This window comes from Sporothrix schenckii (genome assembly GCF_000961545.1).
Source record: "Sporothrix schenckii 1099-18 chromosome Unknown Cont49, whole genome shotgun sequence".
Lineage (NCBI taxonomy): Eukaryota > Fungi > Ascomycota > Sordariomycetes > Ophiostomatales > Ophiostomataceae > Sporothrix > Sporothrix schenckii.
Window position 1 is genome coordinate 2467413 of NW_015971150.1, and position 20765 is coordinate 2488177.

Consider the following 20765-nt stretch of genomic DNA (forward strand, 5'->3'; position numbering starts at 1 on the left):
CATTGTGTGCATAATATCAAAAGTGGAGTAGTTAAATCCTGAGCTTTCTTTGTGCGCTGACTGCCTCCCGATCTGAATATCATGACATAGAGAGAAGTGCGTATTGGCCACGGGGCTGTCAAACGAGGCTGAACAAAAGAGGTTGAATAGACGTTGAAGACACCGAAGAGGTTGAAGTAGATCGAGACGGCGCCAATCTTTGGCGGTTGGCGGTAAGCGGAGGTGGCTGGACTTTTATGCGCTCGCCGGTTAAATTCAGTGGACCTGGTTTTTGTCTTTGGCAAGAAGACGCACTCAGACGCCCAGGGGGTGTGCATCGTGTCATATGCTGGAATACTGAAATTAGCCGTATTTAATACGATGAGAGGCATATACGGGGTATGCAATTGCGGTTTGTTTACTTTGCAAACCACTTCTAGTTGCATCGCGCCGCTGACCGCCGCTGGCAGGCCATCTTTAAAACGACCTCAAGTAGTAGACAAAAGTGAGAGCGGTGATACGATATATAAAAGTAGAGGAGATATAAAACAAATAAAGTTGTCGCCTATCTAATAATGCCTCAAAATCAAAAAGTCGCAAAAAAGTAGATATAATGAGTCTGGTATCGTTTATGGTTCATACGTTCGTGAGATATCAAAAGGCTGTATGTATATCAAAACGCCGGGCAATACAGAAAGAACAGTAAACAGCACAAATACGCTAAAGTCGGCAAACGAAAGAAAACAGAAAAGAAAAAAGACCGGCTCTTCACTCTCCTCGCGTGTAGCGCCAAAGGAGACTGGCACCTTTGATGGCAGGTAGCTTATGCTTGAGCGAGTAGCGTCGACGGTGGCCGTTGGGGCCGCCTTTTTTCTGTACACCGGCATAGTTGCTGCTGCCGTGTAGGCTGTAGAGGCTGTTGTAGTTGTGCGGCCCAGAGTAGCCATCATCGTAGTCGTCACCGTCACACTTTTTCTGTGTTTGATGTAAGTACTGCTGGTACTTCTTGTCCGACGGCGAGGAAAGACCGTTGCCACTGCTGCGGTGGACACTAGCTCCGCAGACGGCCCGACCAGATGACGAAGCGGCCTCGTTGATATCAGCGTCGACACAGAATGCATTCTGACCGTCGCCCGTCGCCAGGCCGGCCTGGAGCGTAGCGACAACCTGTCGGCGGAAGCGTTGACGGAAGCGACGCCAGTCCTCATTGCTCGGCCAGGGATCGAAAAACTCGCCATAGGGATCCTCTTCATCGAGATCGCCAGGGTTGTTGCTGCTCTTGGCGTTGAGGAGCGCCTCCCAGTCGTCCTTTTCGTCCACCTCACTCTTGTCTTCGAGCGGGTAGAAAAGCAGCTGGTTGAGGTGCGGCCGGCGCGGATGGCGGTTGATGTTGCCTTCAATATCGAACTTGAAGCGGTATGCCTGATGGACAACTTGAGGACGGAGTGCCTGGGGTGCAGCCGGCTGAGGAGCTGGAATGGCCTGCGCCTGGTGAATGAGTGGAGGAGAAGATGGCGAGTCGTTTATTTGAGTGGTGGAAGGCGTGTGAAGTGGCCGAGACGGAGCTGACTGTGGTGCTGGTACCGAGCGCATTGGTGGAACGGGTGGCAGGGGAAGTTGCATCGGTGGTGGTTGTGTCGGCGGCGGTAGCTGCTGGAAGGATCCTGAGACGACTGGTGGGTAGTGGAGATGCGCCACCATGGGAGAGGGTAATGGTGATGGCGAGATAGAGGAGCGAGAGCTTGGGGACGAGTGCGGTGATGCGTTCTGCTGTAGTGGTGCTTGATGGGTGCCCTCCAGGCCTGTGGGAAGAGAATGTGACGAGTAGATGCCCGGTCCCGGTAGTGCATGCGGAGGAGGGGGCAGGTGAGACGAAAAAGGTTGGGGTGGAGGCGTTGGTCTTGAGGCTGGCAGGCCTGGGGCCGGTGCACAACAGTAGTCAAATTCAAACTGGAACTCCTGGTGGACGACAAATAGCAGCGCCTTGAGCTTTGGAAATTTGGCAAGGCCCGTCAATAACTTGCCCATGTTGCTTTTGGAGACCTTCCAACTGAGGACTGGATGGCAGATGCCTGTGTAGACGCCGTAACTTGTGCCGAGGGCCAATCCGGCTAGGTGGTCTCGGATGAGAGGGATGCGGCTCATAAAGTGCAGAGTGCGGTGTAAGCGCTTGAGCAGTAGGTAAGGCTCGAGCAGCAGCAAGTCCCGAGATAGGTCAACATATTTTGTGGTGCGGCCGAGAGTCAGTGGCCGGTAGTGGTGGAGGACAAAGCCGCGCGACTCACGGCAAACGGCGGCGAGCGGAGGTGGCGGCTCATGGTGGACGTTTGCAAACATGAGGCCGTCGGCCGCGTTCATTTTTTGTTTGGCATGAGGCACATCCATGACCTCGTAGACACGGGGTTCGGGCAAAGCATACTCCCAGACCATGGTGCGTATTTCTGGGGGCAGCAATAAGAAGCTGTGAAATTCCTGAGACATGGTGGCGGTTGATAAGGGACGACGCAAAGAAGAGGACGGCAAGGAAGAACGAGACTTGGACGGCAGATCTGTGGGAGAAAATGGCGAGAAGGGTGAGAAGGAAGAAGGCTGAGTTTGTTGAAGATATTGTTGGGTGTGCTGTTGGTATTGTTGAAGTAACATGATGAAGAAGGAAAGGAAGAGAGAGGGAGGAGAGAAAAAATAAAAGAAAAGGAAGGGGAGAGAGAGAAAGGAGGGAAACGAGAAGGAGATATAAAATGAGCAAATGGGACGGACACAAGGTCGAGATATTATATCCTGAACCCAGGCCGCGTGCCCTTGGGAGGGTCGTGTCTGCCTCTTTCCTTTTTCGGGAGGGCGTGTGAGAGTGAGCGAGTATGTTACGTGGGGAGTGACTTGGGAGAGGGTGCAAACGTGTGACGGCGTATTATTACTGTATGAAGGGATCCTATTTTTAAGGATGCCCTAGGAGGCGCGGCTGTGGCCGTAAAGTGCTGGGGAGGTGGGTGGTGGGCAAAGCCGGGTCGTACTCTGCGCTGGGGAATGGATGGCAGATGGTGGATGGAGGGTGGTGAGTGGTAAGGTGTTGGGCTGGGAAATCTGGCCCGTAGATCGTCCCCAGTGGATTTTTGTGCTATATTGATATTTTGTTGTTTCTGTTTCTCTTATTTGCAGAGGTTGCGGCTCGAAAATACCCGGACCAACCTCACAGAGCGTGGATACTTGCGGCTGCGGCTTTGATATGGCTCCAGCTACCGCTGCTTTATGGTTGTGGATGCGGTTATAGCTGCAGGTGTCCTATGCAGTTTGCATTCGGCCAAGTGTTTGTAAATCACTGATGTGCATTGCAGGAAGGCTAACCGGCGTATTGCAAGACCCAAGGGAGAAGAAAATAAAAAGGGGCCGCGTCGTCGATCGCGGGTTTCGTTTGTTTGCTTGTCTGCCCCCCCCTTTTGTTACTTTCAGAGAGGAAGACCGCAGTGCTAACCAAGAAACCGAAATGGGAGGTTGACAGGCTGACGGGTGAACAGGTTAAAATTTAACAGTTTAAATGGGTTGGTGGGCAGCCAGATGGTTAATTCCTTATGGATTGCTGTTTTGAGATTGGTGGCCGACAGGGTTGACTGGATGGATCAACTGGGTAATAAGAGAAAGACGTTCGTTCTGCAACGATCCGACTGGTATTGATATGAGTCGTTTTTGGTTGGGTCTGCAGGAGTGATGTAGGAGATCAGTGCTTTATTTTCCTGGCTGGGCTGGGCTGAGCTGGGCTGGACTGGAAGATGCAGCGCCGCGTTGTCTATTGCGCTTGTTTGTGTCAATTGTGTAAGGGGAGCCAGGCGGTGAGGCGAGGCGCCGGGCGGATAGGCGAGAGGTGGTGCGAGGGTGGTGTTTGGTTTGAGATGGAAAGTTTGAAATGGGAGGCTATTGGGAAATGGAGATATTTGTTTTTTTGTGGAAGAGGGAGCAGCAGGTAAAACTAGTAGAGAAGGAAAGATGGGGACAACAGAGGATGGAAGGGACGTCTGTGAGAGGATTGGAAGGCGCCAAGCGAGACGATGGAAAGAACGAAAGGGGAAACGGCGACTAACACGCTGGCTGCTTCGGAAGGAAGTCGGACGGAAAAGGGAAGGAACGAGTAACATGCCAATAGACGGCATGCTAGCCAGACAAGAGCAGAAAACACGGGAGTCACAAGATGAATGTTGAGCGACGTCGTTTCCGCTAAGGAATACACCGTCATCGTTTTAGGCCCGTGGTGGTCGTATTGTTTGTCAAGCAAGCTATGTTGGGCTTCTTTTTTGGTCCATTTTGGCCCGTTTTGTCTGGACATGGAAGGCGCGGCTGCGCAATGCAGTAGTCAGATGTTAGTGCATCCCGTGCGAGATGCCATGTCGAAAGCAGCACTAGCCTTGAACTTTGTAGCAGATCGTCGCATTCTGCTGTGCGTCGGCCGTCCTGGCATAGTCTTGCGCAAAAGCACAGTCACAGTTGGTCCAGAGATCAAATAGGTGATGGTGTGTGTGGAGATGGGGCCGGCGCAGACAGAGAGTGAATGGAGCGAAGGTGTAATCAAAGTAGGCAGTAGCTGAAAGATTTCATGGTTTGTACGGAGCAGTGCCAGGAAGAGTCTGGATCAGAATGCGTATCTTACGTGATGTGTGAAGGACAGTGACGCTCCAAGACGGAGAGGCACAGGGTATGAACTGCGTCGTGGGTGAAAAGAACCAAGGGGACAGAGGCTGGAGTGCGTTTGCATTTTTACCATTGAAAGTACGACGTAAATACGACGCATATTTATTTTGTTATGCATTTTTGTGTCCTGGCATACGGAGTACCGCGTTCTTTATTTTGAGTTTGTTACAAACCTACGCAACACAAGATGGGCGATCGAGGCAAGGACGGGGGCGCGCAGAAGGAGAGCGGCCGATGGCGGATGGCGAATCGCGGACTGCGGGTTGGGTGGAACGGTGCAACAGCGGAAAAGGAATGGCGCAGGGGAGCGACGATGGGAGCCGCGAGTTGTCTTTAGGAGGGTGAGAAGGTTGGCGATGCACGGGAAAGACAGAATAAATAGGGACATGAGACAGGTGATGGATGAGGCAAGAGTTCCCGCAACAGGAAACGGGAGGGAAACAAGGGAGGAACCATTGCCAACAGCAGGGTGCTGCCAGGTTAAACGAGGCTAGACATGTTAGACCGCCGTTTGTATGGTGTTGGAAGCATCCCGGGTTTCAACACGACGAATATGCAACATGTGCGAATACATGCAATGTAAGCCAGACTAAGGAGTACACTAAAGACAATGGGAGGGGATCTAGACGAAGAGACGAAATGCAATTTTGAGACAGTGATATGTTGGTGGTGACAAAAGTGTGAGTGAGAACGGGACAGCTGAGGACGCCAATCTGAACGGGAGCATATGCCAATGGGAAGACAACCAAGAGCAACGAAACGGAAATGTTTTGTTTGTCTCCCTTGGACGAGACCGATTTACGAAACACGGGCACCGACTGAGCGATGGAAAGATGCAGAGACAAGTAGGATGATGCTCTGATGAGGAAGGCAACAGAGCGAATAAGATCGAGTCCAGGCTTGTCGTCTGGCTCGAATGTGCAGAATAGATGAAGGACTAGAGGACATTGGACGTGCGCTGTAACGTCTGGTGGTTTTAAGTCACTTTGTGTAGATGAGGGGCGCATGCAAGGGTTTGGGTGGTCTATGTTGTCGTGTTCTGTCTTGCTGGTTTTCAATTTTTTTTCTTCTTCTTGACTTCTTCCCTGTTCCCTCCCTCTCTGTTTCTTTGGTAGCGTTCCGTACAAGAAACGATTGCGTTGTCCGTGCCCTCATTAAGAGCAATGACTGAGCACATTCAGGAGGTGCCTATGCGTACCGGGGGGGGGGGGGGGGGGGAGGGCACTCTACGGAATTGGACTCGAGTAAATAACAGGACGAGATGACGAGTTGAAAAGATGACAAGATGACAAGACGGCAACATGGCTACATTCACTGTAGCGAAAACGACGCAATGCGTGGGCTGTGCTCTAAGAAAGAAAGCGCATTGCAAAATCCTGAGCACCGACGAGCTGACAAGGCGTTTCTGCAATGCGATTCGTGACGTCGATGGTGAGTCCTGTCGCGGGTTAATGAGAGTGCATACTCCTTACGTCCTTACAGCTACTCTTCATCACTACTTCTCGATACGTCCCGGGTAAGTCCCAAACGAATCCGACTGCCTCTGTCCCTCCGCCACTGCCGCGCACAACCTTCTGTCTCGTCTGCGTCCCATCCTGCCCAACCGAGTACCAGCCCCAGGGTCACCCTGGACGGGACCGGGGACCAGACGGCATAGGAAAACTAACGAGACAAGGGAGGTGACGAGGCGGGTTACAACGGACTTGTCACCGTATTTGTCGAGGACCCTAAAACAAATCCCCGCCAGACAGAGGCCAAAACAAGAAGAAAAGAGCAGAGGACGGCAAAAAATAGCACGTCCGTATTATGCCACGGGAGGACTGGTCGGCGGTTGGTCGACGGTTGGGACCAGCTGGTACGAGTGTATTGCCTTCGAGCCCACAGCCACCCGCCGGGCCATTTACACCGTCTTCACCACCACCACAGCCATCACCAGCACCCGGTCCTGTGTCGTGTCATGGGTTGTGAGATGCATACACCGTTCCGTGCTAACAACTCTTAGTATTCCTCTGTTATTACATATGACCCGTGCAAAACCACAAAACGATGGATGGATACATACGACATATATTGGGTAGTCGTACTGCGTACGTAGGGACTTTATGCTGTGGCTACTGCCCGCGCAGGTTTCCCATCCTATTTTAAATAAAAATTGGAAGCAACAAAAGACAAATCCACGGTTGGCTTGCAGGTTAAATAGATTAAAATCCGACTCTCTGCCTCACCCCCCCTCACTTGGCAACAAAACAATAATACACAGCACGCCCTTTACGTCGTAGACTGGTTTCTCAGCTAAGTAAGGCGTACTCCGTAACCATCGTTCAACATCCTTCGGCCTCTTTTTTCGTCCCTCTTCCCTGGTTGCTGGTTTGCTACAGCCTCCACGATCTCCACTATATTGATTAAAACGCTTGCGTGGTCTTTTTTTACTACTTTCTACTTTGATATTATTCGGTCGTTTCCATTCGGTAGAGTTTCTAGGTTTTGTTTCTTCTTTACCTTCTTATTTCTCACCCAAGGTGCTTCATCCTGGTTGCAGAACGGCCGACTATGCCGCAACCACTTTTATTCGCCCTTGTCACCATTGTCGCTGGCGTCGCTCTCAATCTCATTATGTCGGCGGCCGGATCCCATTGACCCCTTGACCGCTCAAACCACCTTGACCCGAAGACCGTCGTTTTGTCGTCTTGGCTGGTCGTATATTTTCTTTACGTTTTCTTTTCCTTTTCCTTTTCCCCCACCTTATTATTGTAATTTCTGTGTCGTTCTATTGTTAGAAATTTGAAGTCGCGTTGTTTCTCTAAACCATTAGATTGTCTTCTTGGGAAATGAGATCGATTGAGTTTTGTTGGTTTTCTTCGCCTTCTTCGTATATCTCACTGCTCCCAATTAACCCTCGTGACTGACGTCGTCTTACTTTCATTTCCTCTGTAATGTCCCTCCCCCCCCCCCCCCCGGTGGCTCGTCGTTTCGATTTGCATACGCGTCCACGTCCGAGTTGATCCAGGGCACCGTCACTTCTACAGCGGCACATCGATCAAACTCTAGGCGAGCCAGCATCACCGACTAAAACATTGATGGGAGGGATGTGCAAACGGTGAGTCAATGCTCAATGCATTGCAAGCCGCCACCTGTTCGATATATTGCTGCGAATCGGATGCAGGCTCTGGATCCGAGTGGCCGAGTTGCTAGCTGTACCAGGAAAGAAGAAAAAGGAAGAGAAGAATTAACAGCAGAAGAAGACGGCCGAGACGACGTCATTGTTAGAGAGCAGCATCCCTCAAAGCCAGCCAACGCTTTACAGTCCAAATTGCGAAAGGCACCCTGTCTCAGCCTCATAGCATCATCGGCACTGCGACGTGTTTGATTGGGAACGACTTCTGCTCCCGTGCTGGGAGCCTCTACCGAAAGCCACTCACATGCGCAAAAATGGTGGATAAGTGTATTTATAATTAGACACAAGGAATCCAAACGTCCATGCGTGGGAGGGAGAGATGTGAATATGATGTGATACGACACAGAAAATGAAAGGGACAATTTCGAGACAAGAGAGGGCCGATAGCCGAAGTCGCTTCCGGGAAAAGAACCTGTGCAAATCATATTAACCTTTACCTTCCCTTCCCGTTCTTCTCTCGTGTGACACTCGTTCCCAGGATTCAGGGACTGGATCGGCCTGCTTGATCTGCGTTTGTATCCGTTGATGAAAAGGTCGTCATGTTTGACAGCGGAGAGTGTAAATTTGGAACGGAAGAGTTGGATCCAGTTGCACGTGACAATGAAGCGACTCTCACGTGCAGTGCTTGGAAAGCCCGTCTTCAAGTCTTTTCGAATCCATAAACATACGGCCAATCACAGCCCCCACGGCTACGTACGCCCCACAAATAAGCTTCTATTTCAGCGCCGAAATTTTTCTCATCCTTCTTTGCTTGTTTTCTTCCCTTCTTCTCTTCTTTTTTCTTCTTCGTGCGGCGGTACGACCAAAATTTTACATCTCCGTGTTGCTCGAGATCATTTTCAATTGAGGAGGCCTGGGACTTGGGTTTAGCATTACTTTCTTCGGAAGGTGAGGCTTGCCCTTCGGGTCGCCATTCGCAGCGTCAGTCGTGCCACAGAAGAACGGAATTGCACATCGACTCTCCCACTGGACTGTGTTGCTCGGCTTTCTATAAGCTACCGGGCAGGCGACAGTGGGGGGACGAACAAAAACAACCAACTAAGGAAGACGGCTTTGTGCAAGAGCTGTGGGGAGGTCGGGGGATTAGATGATGTTGCCTTGGGAATCTGTGCCGCTCAGAGACCACAACATTACAAGTGTATTTTTTCTTTCTTTTTTGACAATACATGGGTCGTGATGTCGTGACGTGACGTGACAAGGGGTTTGGCTGTTGGCTGTCAAGTGTCATTGTATTCCAGAAATGCCAGGTGACCATCGCTGCGTTGCGTTCATCCAGCATCGAGCTTCGAGCCTCGAGCCTCGAGCCTAGTGAACTTCTGTCCCTAAGTGCCTTGGGTTTTTTTCTGGAACTTGGATCGAAGGTCCTACCCAGAGTATGCCGATCGATGTATCGATGTCCAGCGTGACCCTGCCCTTGCATGGTGCACAGAAGAGGGTGCGCCGCGGCTGCGACGCGGACGTGACTTTCCAAAGAAGGATGGTTGCTTTCTCAATGCTTTGTCGTCTCAGCTTGTGATCCCAGTAAATTTTGTTTCTGCCGGTCACATTGTGGTTATGCCTCGCTGAATTGTGACCTGTGCCGCAACCGCAAGGGGAAGGCTGTTGGACAATGATGAACGCGTTCCTTTCTTGTCTTTTTTTTTTGTTTGTTTGCTTGTTTCCAGTCTGCATGCATAGTGCGAGGTAATCTGCGATCGTCATCTGGTGTCGTTTTCAGCCGCCGTTGTATCCTGGCAAGCCGGGTCCCGGCGAGGTGTTGGAAAAGTCAAACGCTAGATACATAAACACGAAAAACGATCAAACCAGACTTCACGCAAATGATCCCCTTCCTGTTTCTTCGTGTTTCTTTTGACATATTTTACCCGTTGGCGAAACATACCCTCTTCTACCGGGAAAGCAACAAAAGAGTAATAAGGAGGCAAAGCATAGATTCCATAGACATTATAGACATTGCTGATGAGGCACTACATCCGAAAATTGGCCGTGGTTGACCAGGAAAGGATCACCGACTTGTTATTGTTGCCTGTTGGCTGTTGCTTGTTGCCTCAATTTGTCGTGGGTGTTTCATTTTTGTTCATTTGTTAGGAGTGGTTTGTGGAAACCAGCTGACCGAATATGAAAATGAACTATGGATGAAAAGAAAACAAATCACATGAAATATCCAGTGTAGAAAGGCCATCTATCTTTTTATTTGGTCATTTGTTTATGTATTTGCTGCATCCTGATGTTTATTTTTATCTTTACCAAGAACCCAGAAATGAATACTTTCAGGACTTTACGAAGTCCGCACAGACGACTCCGCCCTCAGATCCGTTTCGAACCTACTGTCGGCTTGTTCTCTGCTCTTGTCTTGGCTATATGGCGGCTATTTTGCCTGGCCTCTCCTATTCTTCCCGTTTCCACGTCTTTGCTTCGTCCTGGCTTCGCCGCCGCAAAGCACTTTAACTCTCTTACTGACCCGCCAGCACCTACCCGTTTTGGCAGATCCATGCGCTATGGGGGCGAATAGGCAAGAGAGTGGAAGGTGGATATATATTTCTATATTGCTTTGTCTCTTACTCCGTACCATGACCTCATTGCCCACAGTCGTTTCACGGCGTTTCTCCTGTGCATCTCGCCTAGCAGAGTGCCTCCCATCCCGGAAACCAAATGAACGCCCACACACAAACAGACGAACTCGCAATAAGGCAAATGAAGCCGAAAAGGGTCAAAACGAGAGGCGAAGCAGCGCAGACGATACGACGGAGAGAAGATAGGGAGCATAGTGAGTAATACGAGTGCGCTGAAAGTAGAAAACTCTTAACTCTTCTTAATTAACGCCCCGAGGGTCGACGTATTGTTATGGCCGGTTCATGCCGGGGGTGCTTGGCTTCTCATTTTTGAGTCTATCGTGTCTTTTCTTGGTATTCCATGTTGGTCTCTCATATGCATGACCTGTGCTCCATATGCCGTAACAGGTTCTAGAAAGCGAAGTCAAAATAGCCTTTGCGGTTCGCGAACGCGCTTCTTTGCTCGTAAAAAAGGAGAGAAAAGACGGTGAGAAAAAGACAGGGGTTTTGCCATGTTCGTGCACGACTTTGTCTACTCGCCCTGCTCGTCACCAATCTTCTCCAGCTTGCCCATCTCCCGCTTCTCGCCGGCCTCACCAATCAGTCGCACCCGGTCCAGCCGCACCTTCTCTGCGCCGTCCTGGGCCGACACCACAAACACGACCAGGCTGGTAATGTTCTGGAACTTGACAAACTTGAGTGGGATCGAGGCGGTGCCCTGCTCGTTCCAGTCCGTCGGCTTGATCGTGACCTCCTGCGTTGCCAGTGTGTCTTCCGCCTCGTCGAAACCCAGGTTGTGCGGGCTGTTGCTATACAGCTTGAGCAGCTCCGGCCGTGCCGCGTCGTCCGTTGGGTGCGAGGTAATCTACGCCTGGTTAATAGATGCACACACACACACACACACACACACACACAAGACAACAGCGGGCCTAAAGGATAACTCACCTGCAGAGTGTGCAACTTGGCATTTGACTGCAGCGGGATGAACAGCATCAACTGCTCGTCCGTGTCGCTCTCGACCCAATCTGCGCTGCTTGCCGACAACGCCTCGCTCTTCCCGCTTGGTTTGCCCCCGCCAAACAGCACGCGCACGTTGCCCGCCGCGGCGTCGTCCACGTTGAGCAGCTCCGTCCGCTGCACCTCGACGTGGTTCGTGATGTCGGCATAGCCGCGGGGCACACTGGCGCCGCTCCACCAGCCGCCGGCGTCACCGCTCGAGCCCTCGCCTCCGCTGCCATTGCTCGACGCGCCTCCTGCGCTGCCGGCCTCTCTGACCAGCTTGTTGACCAGTGACTCGAGCTTCCGGGGGTCGGCGCCCTGCACGCGCTCAATCTCGTTTCCGTCGCGGAACAGTAGGAAGGTCGGCATGGCAGTGATGCGGTACTTGGCGGCAATGTCTTTTTGCACGTCGGTGTCGATCTTGACAAATGTCACGGCGTTCTCCCGGCCGAGCTGTGCAGCAATCTTCTCGTAAACGGGCGCGATCGTCACGCAGGGGCCGCACCACGTGGCAAAGACTGGGATGGAAGGCAAGGAAGCCAATGTTAGCAGAACAGTTCGCACTTTGGATAACGACGTTCCGATCACGTACAGTCGGCAATGACCACTTTGGACGACTTGAGCAGGCCGGCGAACTGCGCCGCCGACGAGATGTGGGTGACTTTCGACATCGTTTCTATGTCTGCTTTGCTGCTGCTCAACAAGAGAATATTTTCTGTTTCTCGCCCGCTGCGGTTGTGTTGTCTTTTTTGTCTTTTTCGTCGTCGGCTGATCTCAAACCACTCGTAAGGTCGTGCCGTCGTCCTGTCGTGTCGTCGTGTCGTCGTAATTGAAAACGAACGTTGCTGTTGCAAAAGAGCTTTGTGAAATCGGAAGAAAGCAAGGGAAGGCGAGCACAGCTCTTCCTTGTGACGCCACCAGCTGGGTCAATTAGTATTACGAATAGCGATGGCAGGCTGGACTAGGGCCGCGAGCACCGCTGAGCGGCCCCGCAGTGCTCCACCGCCTTTGGCGATGTGCTGCTGCAAGACACATTCAACCACTACACCTTACCGTTTCTTTTGACTTGGAGTCACGTGCGGATATAGGGACTGGGAAACAAGTGTGCATTGTCGCAAGTAACCATGACGTCGAGTTTTCCTTGCTTGGGTTTGTTTTATAAGTCGGGTTTTGTACTTTCGTGCATTGTAATCCAAGGACTACATACTATTCTACATAATGGAAAGACTGGCGTGTAAATGAAGCCTCCAGACATCGCCTCAAACACGAAAAGACAAGAAGGAAAAAGAAGAAAAAAAAACCAAACAGCAAATCACACGAGGTATCGGTAGCTGCACCAAACAAAAACATGATCCGCCCCAATTGTTCCAGTATCCGGCTGCCCATCGCCTCCCAAGAGTATCTAGACGCCGACGGCATGGCTAAACACACGCACCGCCAGCTGGCCAAGCAGACGTGACCGGTCGTCAGCGGGCAGCTCCTGGTACACAGCGTAGACACTCTTGCCTTTGGTATCGCGGATTGCTCCCAGGCGGTTGCCTGCAACCGCGCCGGCAACCATGCCCGGCACGTTGGCCACAATGAAGCCCAGCGCGCCGCCACTCAGGCCGCCCAGCAAGCCCCAGAACTTGCCCGTGGGCCGGCCAGACCCTGGCTCGGCCATGCCCTCCTCGCGCAGCATCTCTTCAAAGACGTCGGCAAACTGCGCATCTTCGGCCTGCTGGCGTGCCTCCTCCGTATTGGCTTGGCCGTGGCCGTGGCTGCTTCCACCGCCGCTCGCTGCATTGGAAAAGAAGTTCCATGCCCACGAAGCGGCGCCCGTTCCGGCGTGGGAGCCCGCCCCCGCCCCCGTCGACGGGTAGTCTTCGCTATCTTCACCATCCTCGTCCGCCTCGTCGGGGAAGCTGTAACCACGCCGGTTGAAGAGACGCCGCTGCGCATCGTATTCGCGCCGGCGGTTGGTGTCGGACAGTGTGTAGTAGGCATCGTTGACGAGCTGGAACTTGCGCGTGCGCGTCGTGCGCTCGGGGCTGTCCTGGGGCACACGATCGGGATGGTTTTTCAGGGCAGCACTGTGACAAAAGACACGAGAGACCAGTCAGTGTTGTGCAAGGGATCAATCGGAAGCTAGTTGGATGTGCCGAAGGGGACGTACCGTTTGTAGGCATCACGGACCTGCTGGGCGGTAGCAGTCTCGGGAATTTCGAGGATGGCATCTGTAAAACGGGGAGGCGGTTAGTAAAGCCTGATAATACAAAATGACCAACACGTGAGCTGTTGCAAGACCGTTTGATGGAGAGTCGTACAGTAGTTCGGGGGCGGTGCGTCGTTGGCCATGTTGGTGGGGGCAGAATGTCGAATGCGGCACCAAAATCAGTCGCGGCAGCGTGGTCAGGGAGAGCGCGCGACGATAGTTTTGCGAAGATGTGAATGAAAGAGAAGGTAAAAGGAGAGAAAATGTTAGGAACATCTATGTCGAAATGCGATGAGGTAGAGTCCAATCAAGGCTAGGTCCAGAAAAGGCAGGAACAAGACAAGGGAGCGGCCTCCATGGCTGCCGTTGCCTTGTGACGTTTTGCCACTCTGCAACAACGTCATTCAACATATGTTGTACTGGTAAGAGTGCCGCGGTTGCTCTTGTTAGCGTGTGGCGCACGGCTTAGCACACCTAAGGGCCGTTCCCAAGCGATCTGGCCCTGTCTGTTTTGTCTGGGAAGGAACGAATGCCCCGCCAATGAATTTGAATCGCTAAATCTAACATCGGAAAACCACATCTCAATATGCGTGATCTGGGGTTTACGTGCATGCAACTCCGAGCGAGGCTAGCCACACCGATGTAGAGTGGAAGAACAAAAACGCTTTTCACGCGACATTAAATAATCTGCACAGTTCACCTCCACATACAGTTATCACTCTCAGTCTGGCGGCTTGCTGCAGCCTCGAGACCTCACGTTCTCGGGCTGTCTCCAACACAGATAAAGACTTTCACCAAGATACATCTGGATAGACAAGTCACATTTTGGTTATGCCGGCATGCCCAACGCTGCCCGAATACCGGAGGTCGCATAATTGTAAAACTGCACGGCCGTGAAATGTGCCGTGACAACTTAGAGACGCTGTGGGCTGAACTGGCTGAAACGGGCAAGAACGGCTAAGAGTGGGCTGGCGAGTGGATGCATGGCGGGACCCAGACGAACGGTGCCCAAAAACATGTGCTGGCAGTCAGATCTGTGTGACAATGTGCTTCTTCCTGCAGAAGCTGCTGGCCGTTGGAGCCCAATTCGGGAGGGAAGGGAGGTGGGGGGGGGGGGGATGTGCGTGACTTTGAGGTCAGTGTGCTCCTTCTACAAGCGTCCAGGCCGTCGCAAAAAGAAGGACTCAAGGATGGAAAGAACGAGAGGATAAAGACAAAAGGCAGTCGAGATAAAGGAAACAGCAAAAGGGCGAGAGCCAAGGGAATCTCATCAGAAAGGAGAAAGGACTGCACTTGGTAGACGGTCTTACCTCCCGAAATTACCCAAATCTCCTTTGTGGCGCTGCCTTCTTCGTACTCGGCCCACGACCCGGAAAGTTCGATCCTCGTCACTGCCCCGCTCTGCGTACCCTCTGTATCTGTTCTTTCCTTTCTGGTCGTGTAAACTACTGTTTTCGGAAAAAGTTCTGCACCTTTGTGCATTTCGACCAGGAACACCTTCCTCTTTCATTTTGCGATATGTTTGTTGGTTGCCTTCCCACGTCGTCCGTTGCATGTCAAACAAGTGTAAACAAGGCAATTACCACAGGCTCTTCTTCCGCTCATGCTATCCTGCCTTCCTTGGACGTCCCTCCAGTTCACCACAGAGACCTCTTTCCTCAACAAAAAAAAGTAGATGCACTTGCCAACTCAGACATTCCCCCTCCTCCTTTCCCCCTTGTCCGAGTCCGGCCCTATTTTCGACCTCGTGTGGCCTATCCTGCTCACCCCACTCGTCGGTTTCTGCACGGGACCCTACCTCTCACTGTTGCTTTTAAAACCCCATTTTGCCTCCGTCATTCACGGCCTGTCCATCATTCTGCCCCAGCTTTTTTTTCCCCTTCCCCTTTATATTCAAGAAAGCCGCCTTGTGTCTTTCATTGCTTGTTTTATGTTTCTTGTATGTTCCCTTCTCGCTCCCTCCTTTGTCTCTTTCCTAGTCTATTGCATCTCTTGCAGCCGTGTCTGGCTGGCTCTGTTTCCACCCTTCCTCAAAACGTATCGTCAACATCGAGTTCGCCAGGAACTCGTTCATATAGCATAGCGAGAGAATATAAAGCATCCATTTTCCCAAGCAGAAACCAGTTTCTCCAAGGACCACAATCCTTCAAGAAATCCCAAGACCAGCATCCATTGACTGGACCTACTGACTGCGCTCGCGTATCCCTCCTCTCTAACACTGTTCAAATTTATCACACCAGGACGGACAAAAGGATACCGAGTTGTCCCCACAGCCTGACAAAGTCTACCGGTATATACACAGCAGTGGAGAGGGCTCGGTATGACTTTGGAGAATCATTTCTCTAACGTATATGTGCAGGACCAACAGTCAGGTCCAACAGTTATGATGGCCACACACTCAACGACGGCGACCATGCAGGCGCAGGACGACCTCGCGGCGCTTTTGGCCCGGAACCTGACTCTCAGCTCGATTCCGATCGCTGTGCCGACTCCAGAGGTCCCCGTGCCCGCCCCCGTCGAGCAGTCCAAGATTGTCTACTCCATCTCCCAGCACTACCACCATTCCGCCCACACCATCAAGCTACAGCCTGCGGTTGAGCAGGCCCGACAGCAAGATGTACAAATGCAAGAAGAGCATCAGCAGCAGCAGCAGCAGCGCCAAACGGTCGAGCAGATCCTGGTGCAGAACGGCATCGACCCGACTGCGCTCACGCCTGTTCAGTTTGCCCTTTTCCAAATGTCCGCTCCGGACCGCCGTGACTACCTGCTCCAGCTGTGGCGCATCTGCCCACCGACTCGGACTGCCGCCGATTACAACGCCGTCGCTGTAGGGGCTGCCTGGGATACTATGGAGGCTGAGATGGAAAAGGAGATTACATCTTCCACCTTGCGGGTGCAGCAGAGCCAGCAGAGCCAGCGGAGCCAGCAGAGCCAGCAGAGCCAGCAGAGCCAGCAGAGCCAGCAGTTTTTTCAGCAGCACGAGCAGTCCTTTCGGCCCAGCGAAGCGGCAGTCCCGGCAGCGAACAAATCGACGCACCAGTCGGCCGACGGTCGGTGGCTGCAGGAAACGCCCCAGTCCTACATGGAACCGTACATGGCGTCTGGGTACGAACAGCTGGCACGCCGCGAATACATGGCGTCCAACTCGCCACCGCCGGCACCGGCGACCGGCTTCTCAGGCCGTGGTGGTGACGATGCCGCCAGCATCCCGCGCACCGAGCATGTGCCCGACAACGCCAACCCGAATGGGTATGCCGGAGTGCATTTGAGATTCTCCCATGCCACCGACCCAGTCTACGCCAACCGTCTGACGTCGTCAACACAGCCAGCGCCGTCCATGCCAGCACCTAGCCGGGCCTCCTGGCCCCAGCCGCACCAGGCAGCCATGGAGATGGAACACCAATACGGCGCGCTGATGGCCATGCGCGACGGCTGTGAGATGGACATGTAGATGGAACTATGGAATTGTTTCTCCCCGTCTCTGCATTCTACCTTTTTTTTTTTTTTTTTGCGCATTCTGCATTTTCATGCGAGATACTTCGTCCCATCTTCTCTCTTTGGCACATCTCAACGACGCTCGTCCTTGCTATTTATATCTTACTCATCATATCCAGGTTGGATTCTCAACGGTCACGAATAACGGTACATGCATATATCACAGCACGTCTCACATCTTGCATGCCCCTCATTGCTGCTGTTGTTCGAATTCGCAACGTTTTCGCTTTATTTGTCTTCGGGTTTGACAAGGCTCTTAATTATGTCAGAAAAGAATATTTGCTTTACCGTATCGATGCTCCCGGCTGCTCGTTCGCTTGAAACAAGAGCACCCCTGTGCTATTCATTTTTTTTGTGAATCCGTATACTCCAAATCTATATCCTAAGAAAGCTCTTTTTTTGCCAGGATGAGTTTAAAAAAAAAACTAAACTACCGACACCCAAAGCAAATGCATCCCTGCCCAAGTGTGCCCCCCTCCTTCATGACCACTCATTTCTTCTTGCCCTTGCGTTTGTTTGCCTTGACCTTATTGTGACTGCTGCCTGTGGCCTTGAGCGAGCCAGTGGATGCCTCCAGCAGCTCAAAGTCCTCCTGTGAGTCGGTGCTGGGCGTGGCCTTGCCCGGGGAAGACTCGCTGTCGTCGACATCGCTAACGGCGGCTGCGGCCGGGGCTGGTCTTGCTGGCTTCGCCTTGCGCGTGGCCTTGGCCTGCTTCCGCGGCAGCGGGGTGTCTTCGCGGTCGACCTGTTCCTCTTCAATGTTCGCCTCGTCAGCGCCGGTCTTGCCGCCCAGCAGACGACCCGCAGTCAGGCCGAAGAGCCAGACAGGCAGCCGGTAGACGGCCGTGTCCTTGAACGTGGGGCGAGCCACCTCGTTGATCTAAAGACGACAGTTAGTAGGTAGTTTCCAAGGTTCACAAAGTCACAACAGGCCAGGGGTGGCACGCGGGGACATACGTCAAGAAGGAGCTCCTCCACTTTGCCCTCCTCGTCGACCTGCTCGAGATAGACATCACCGAGCGAGTCGACAACCAAAATCTTGCCGTTCTCGGCCACCACACGCTTCTTGGCGCCAGTCGGGCCGGCACCAGGTTGCGCCGTGGGGGTAGCCGTCCCGCTGCTGCCAGCTCCGCTGGTGTTGGTACCAAGGCCGCGACGCGCAGCACGGCGGCTACCAGCACCCTCGCGGGTGGCGTCGCGCTTGGCGTCGCGCTCCTGCATGCGGCGCTGCTTGCGGTTCATGGCCACGTTCGGCTGGGGCTCATCGTCGGCGGCGCCCGTGTCGACCGCAGCGCCGCCGCCCATGGACGGATCCGCACCAATGTCGCCGCCGAGGTCGACGCCGCCAAACTGGTTGCCCCAGGCCGCTTGGCGCGCGTAGCGAATGTAGCGATCGACAAACTCGCGCTGGCGCTTCCAGCTCATGTACAAGGCAATGTAGTGCGCGCCTCCGCCGACAAAGACAAAGAGGCCGAACAAGACGGTGCCGAAGCCCGGGCGGTAGCGGTTGTAGTAATACTCGGTTCCCTTCCAGACGGGGAAGCCGTTGGCGAGGAAGTGGTCGTAGCGGTCGCGCTCGGGTCCGCGCAGGACGTTGGTCACGATGCTGAGACGAGCCTGCATTTCCGAGGCGCGCTTGACAGCCGCGCGGACCTCGCCAGGCGAAGGACCCTTGGCGACATTGACGCCGGGCTTCGTCTTGCCGCTGCCCTCCTTCTTGGCGGCCTTGGCACGGTCGGCTGCGAGCTGCTGCTTCACCTTGTCCGGGTGAAGCTGGCGGGTCTTCTTGCGGTACGCCTTGTTGATGTCGTCGAGAGAGGCCGAGGGCGGGACGCCAACAAAGTCGTAGAAGGTGATTTCGGGGCCAAGAGCGGCGGCGAGCTCGTCGCGCACACGGAAGATCTCGCGGTCTGTGGTGTCCCGGCGGTTAGCAAAAGGCGGACACACAAAGAAAAGCAGACAGGCCAAGACGCACCCTCCTTGGTCCAGGCGGCTGCCATGGGCGCAAGGGCGGCCAACAGGCCGACGGTCAAAGTCGAGAATCTCATTGTTGCATTGCTTGGTGGACGAGATGGCAATTGGAGGCAATTGAAGGCGAAGGAAGCAAGCTAAACAGAAAGCAAACGAAGAAGACCAGCGTCCGCAGGAGAACCAAGTCGTACTGCAGATGGACCAGGTTTGCAGAACGTAAAGGTGTCGTGTCCGAAACAGCAATTTTTTTATTGGGTGATAAGGCTCTCTTTTTGGCTGCAGACGTGTTGGAGGCTACGGGGAATATTCACTGGGGTCTGTGGCCAGAACGATTCACCTTGCAGTAGGGGAGCTTTCCTGCAGGACGGCCTATTTGCGTGACATTGTCACAGACCAATGGGTCGTGCTTTCGCAAAAAGCGCTAGCCGGCAGTCGTTCAGCAGGAAGGCAGGCCCCTGAAACTAGAGCCTTCCTCTTCGATGTTTCAGTCCACAGTCCTCAGTCCTCAGTCCTCAGCTTCACCAGAGCATGAAAACAGGGCCAGGCAAGAGAATTGCAACAAAAATGAATATCAAGATGTCAAAAGCGCCAGTCGAACTGGGACGCAGAAGTAAGATAAATGGGCTACAACGACTAGCCTCTGCGGCCGCCGGTTCGTTATAGTAACACTTCCGCACTTGCCATGCCTGTTATAAAGTTGTCTTGCAGGATGCTCTTTCCCAACTGGTGCCTGTTGCCATTGCCAGGAAGTGATTTGGTTCCGCATCTCCACGATAAAATATATTCTTTCAAAGACGCCGTCAAAGACAGGGCCCTTGCATCCCACGTAGTGCTTATTTAAATCAATGTTGGTGGAGTTTGAATACCTACTCGGCTCAGCGTTACCAGGCTTAATGATCGGTGCCTAAGCCCAGCCCTGTGATGCCTATGACGAACACGGCTGTTTAAGGGCAAGAAGCTACGTGTCGTTCTGCCAATTTGGCTTTTAGCGCCTTTCTCCTTTCATATGCTGCAGACTGCTAGGAACGCGGAAGGCACAACCTCTGGCTTCTGAAAGTATTAAAGGTTTACATTACGAATGTACTCACACGCTCACTCCATAGCACATTGAGGATCGCTCGCACTTTCCAAAGTTTCTTCGCCAGCGCGTCACGTACATCCAGTTCCTCCACTGTTCATTACCAAGGCTTGGAAGGTGCTGCCCAACCCAATCTCAATCTGTCGTTTGCACTTGCCACACGCCGACACCAGCACACACGCGCTGTTTCCCTGCCGAGCCTACTTCGTTTGAATTACACGCTCCTATTTCTCCCCTGGCACGTTCGCCCCATTTATTAAGCCCCACGCTGCAAACTATTTTCGCTCGACTCCCAGTTCCGCCCCCTGGCTTCATTTTTTCCACCCCCTTCTTTGATTCCGACTTTTTTGCCTGATCACTTCAATCAATCTGCCAATATTCATCTTTGCGCGTTCTCGTTTTTGCCCTTTTCGATCCATTCCTGTCCTTTGATTTCTTATCGCCCTCGTTTCCCACTGTGGTCACTCATTCGCCTCACTCTTCCTTTCCGATAATCAGCGTCTTCAATATCCGCGGGTCTCCCTCTTTTTGCTCCCTTTTGCTCCCCTTTGCCGAAAATCGACCATCCCCATCCACTCGCCCAGCGAACGAAAGCACGCTTGCATCTGCACTTGCACCTGCGTCCGAACCTGCATCCGCATCGTCACC

The 20765-nt window shown here is 52.9% G+C and overlaps 5 protein-coding genes across 5 annotated transcripts; 1 reads left to right on the plus strand and 4 right to left on the minus strand.

Moving 5' to 3' along the window:
- Positions 1-747: 747 nt before the first annotated feature.
- SPSK_05161 (uncharacterized protein) lies at positions 748-2460 on the minus strand (the record flags this gene model as incomplete). The annotated part of the gene is made up of 1 exon (XM_016731911.1): positions 748-2460. The coding sequence occupies one exon, from the start codon at positions 2458-2460 to the stop codon at positions 748-750; it is 1713 nt and encodes a 570-aa protein (XP_016583313.1).
- An 8452-nt stretch (positions 2461-10912) lies between these two features.
- SPSK_05376 (thioredoxin) lies at positions 10913-12050 on the minus strand (the record flags this gene model as incomplete). Its single annotated transcript, XM_016732124.1, has 3 exons — positions 10913-11245; positions 11326-11897; positions 11972-12050. 3 exons carry the CDS (start codon positions 12048-12050, stop codon positions 10913-10915), a joined length of 984 nt encoding a protein of 327 aa, XP_016583314.1.
- Positions 12051-12781: 731 nt separating this feature from the next.
- Positions 12782-13716, minus strand: SPSK_05463 (uncharacterized protein; the record flags this gene model as incomplete). The annotated part of the gene is made up of 3 exons (XM_016732209.1): positions 12782-13451; positions 13535-13595; positions 13686-13716. 3 exons carry the CDS (start codon positions 13714-13716, stop codon positions 12782-12784), a joined length of 762 nt encoding a protein of 253 aa, XP_016583315.1.
- A 2243-nt stretch (positions 13717-15959) lies between these two features.
- Positions 15960-17024, plus strand: SPSK_05402 (uncharacterized protein; the record flags this gene model as incomplete). Its single annotated transcript, XM_016732150.1, has 1 exon — positions 15960-17024. One exon carries the CDS (start codon positions 15960-15962, stop codon positions 17022-17024), a length of 1065 nt encoding a protein of 354 aa, XP_016583316.1.
- A 534-nt stretch (positions 17025-17558) lies between these two features.
- Positions 17559-19116, minus strand: SPSK_05223 (uncharacterized protein; the record flags this gene model as incomplete). Its single annotated transcript, XM_016731973.1, has 3 exons — positions 17559-17948; positions 18026-18978; positions 19044-19116. The coding sequence occupies 3 exons, from the start codon at positions 19114-19116 to the stop codon at positions 17559-17561; spliced, it is 1416 nt and encodes a 471-aa protein (XP_016583317.1).
- Between the last annotated feature and the right edge of the window lie 1649 nt (positions 19117-20765).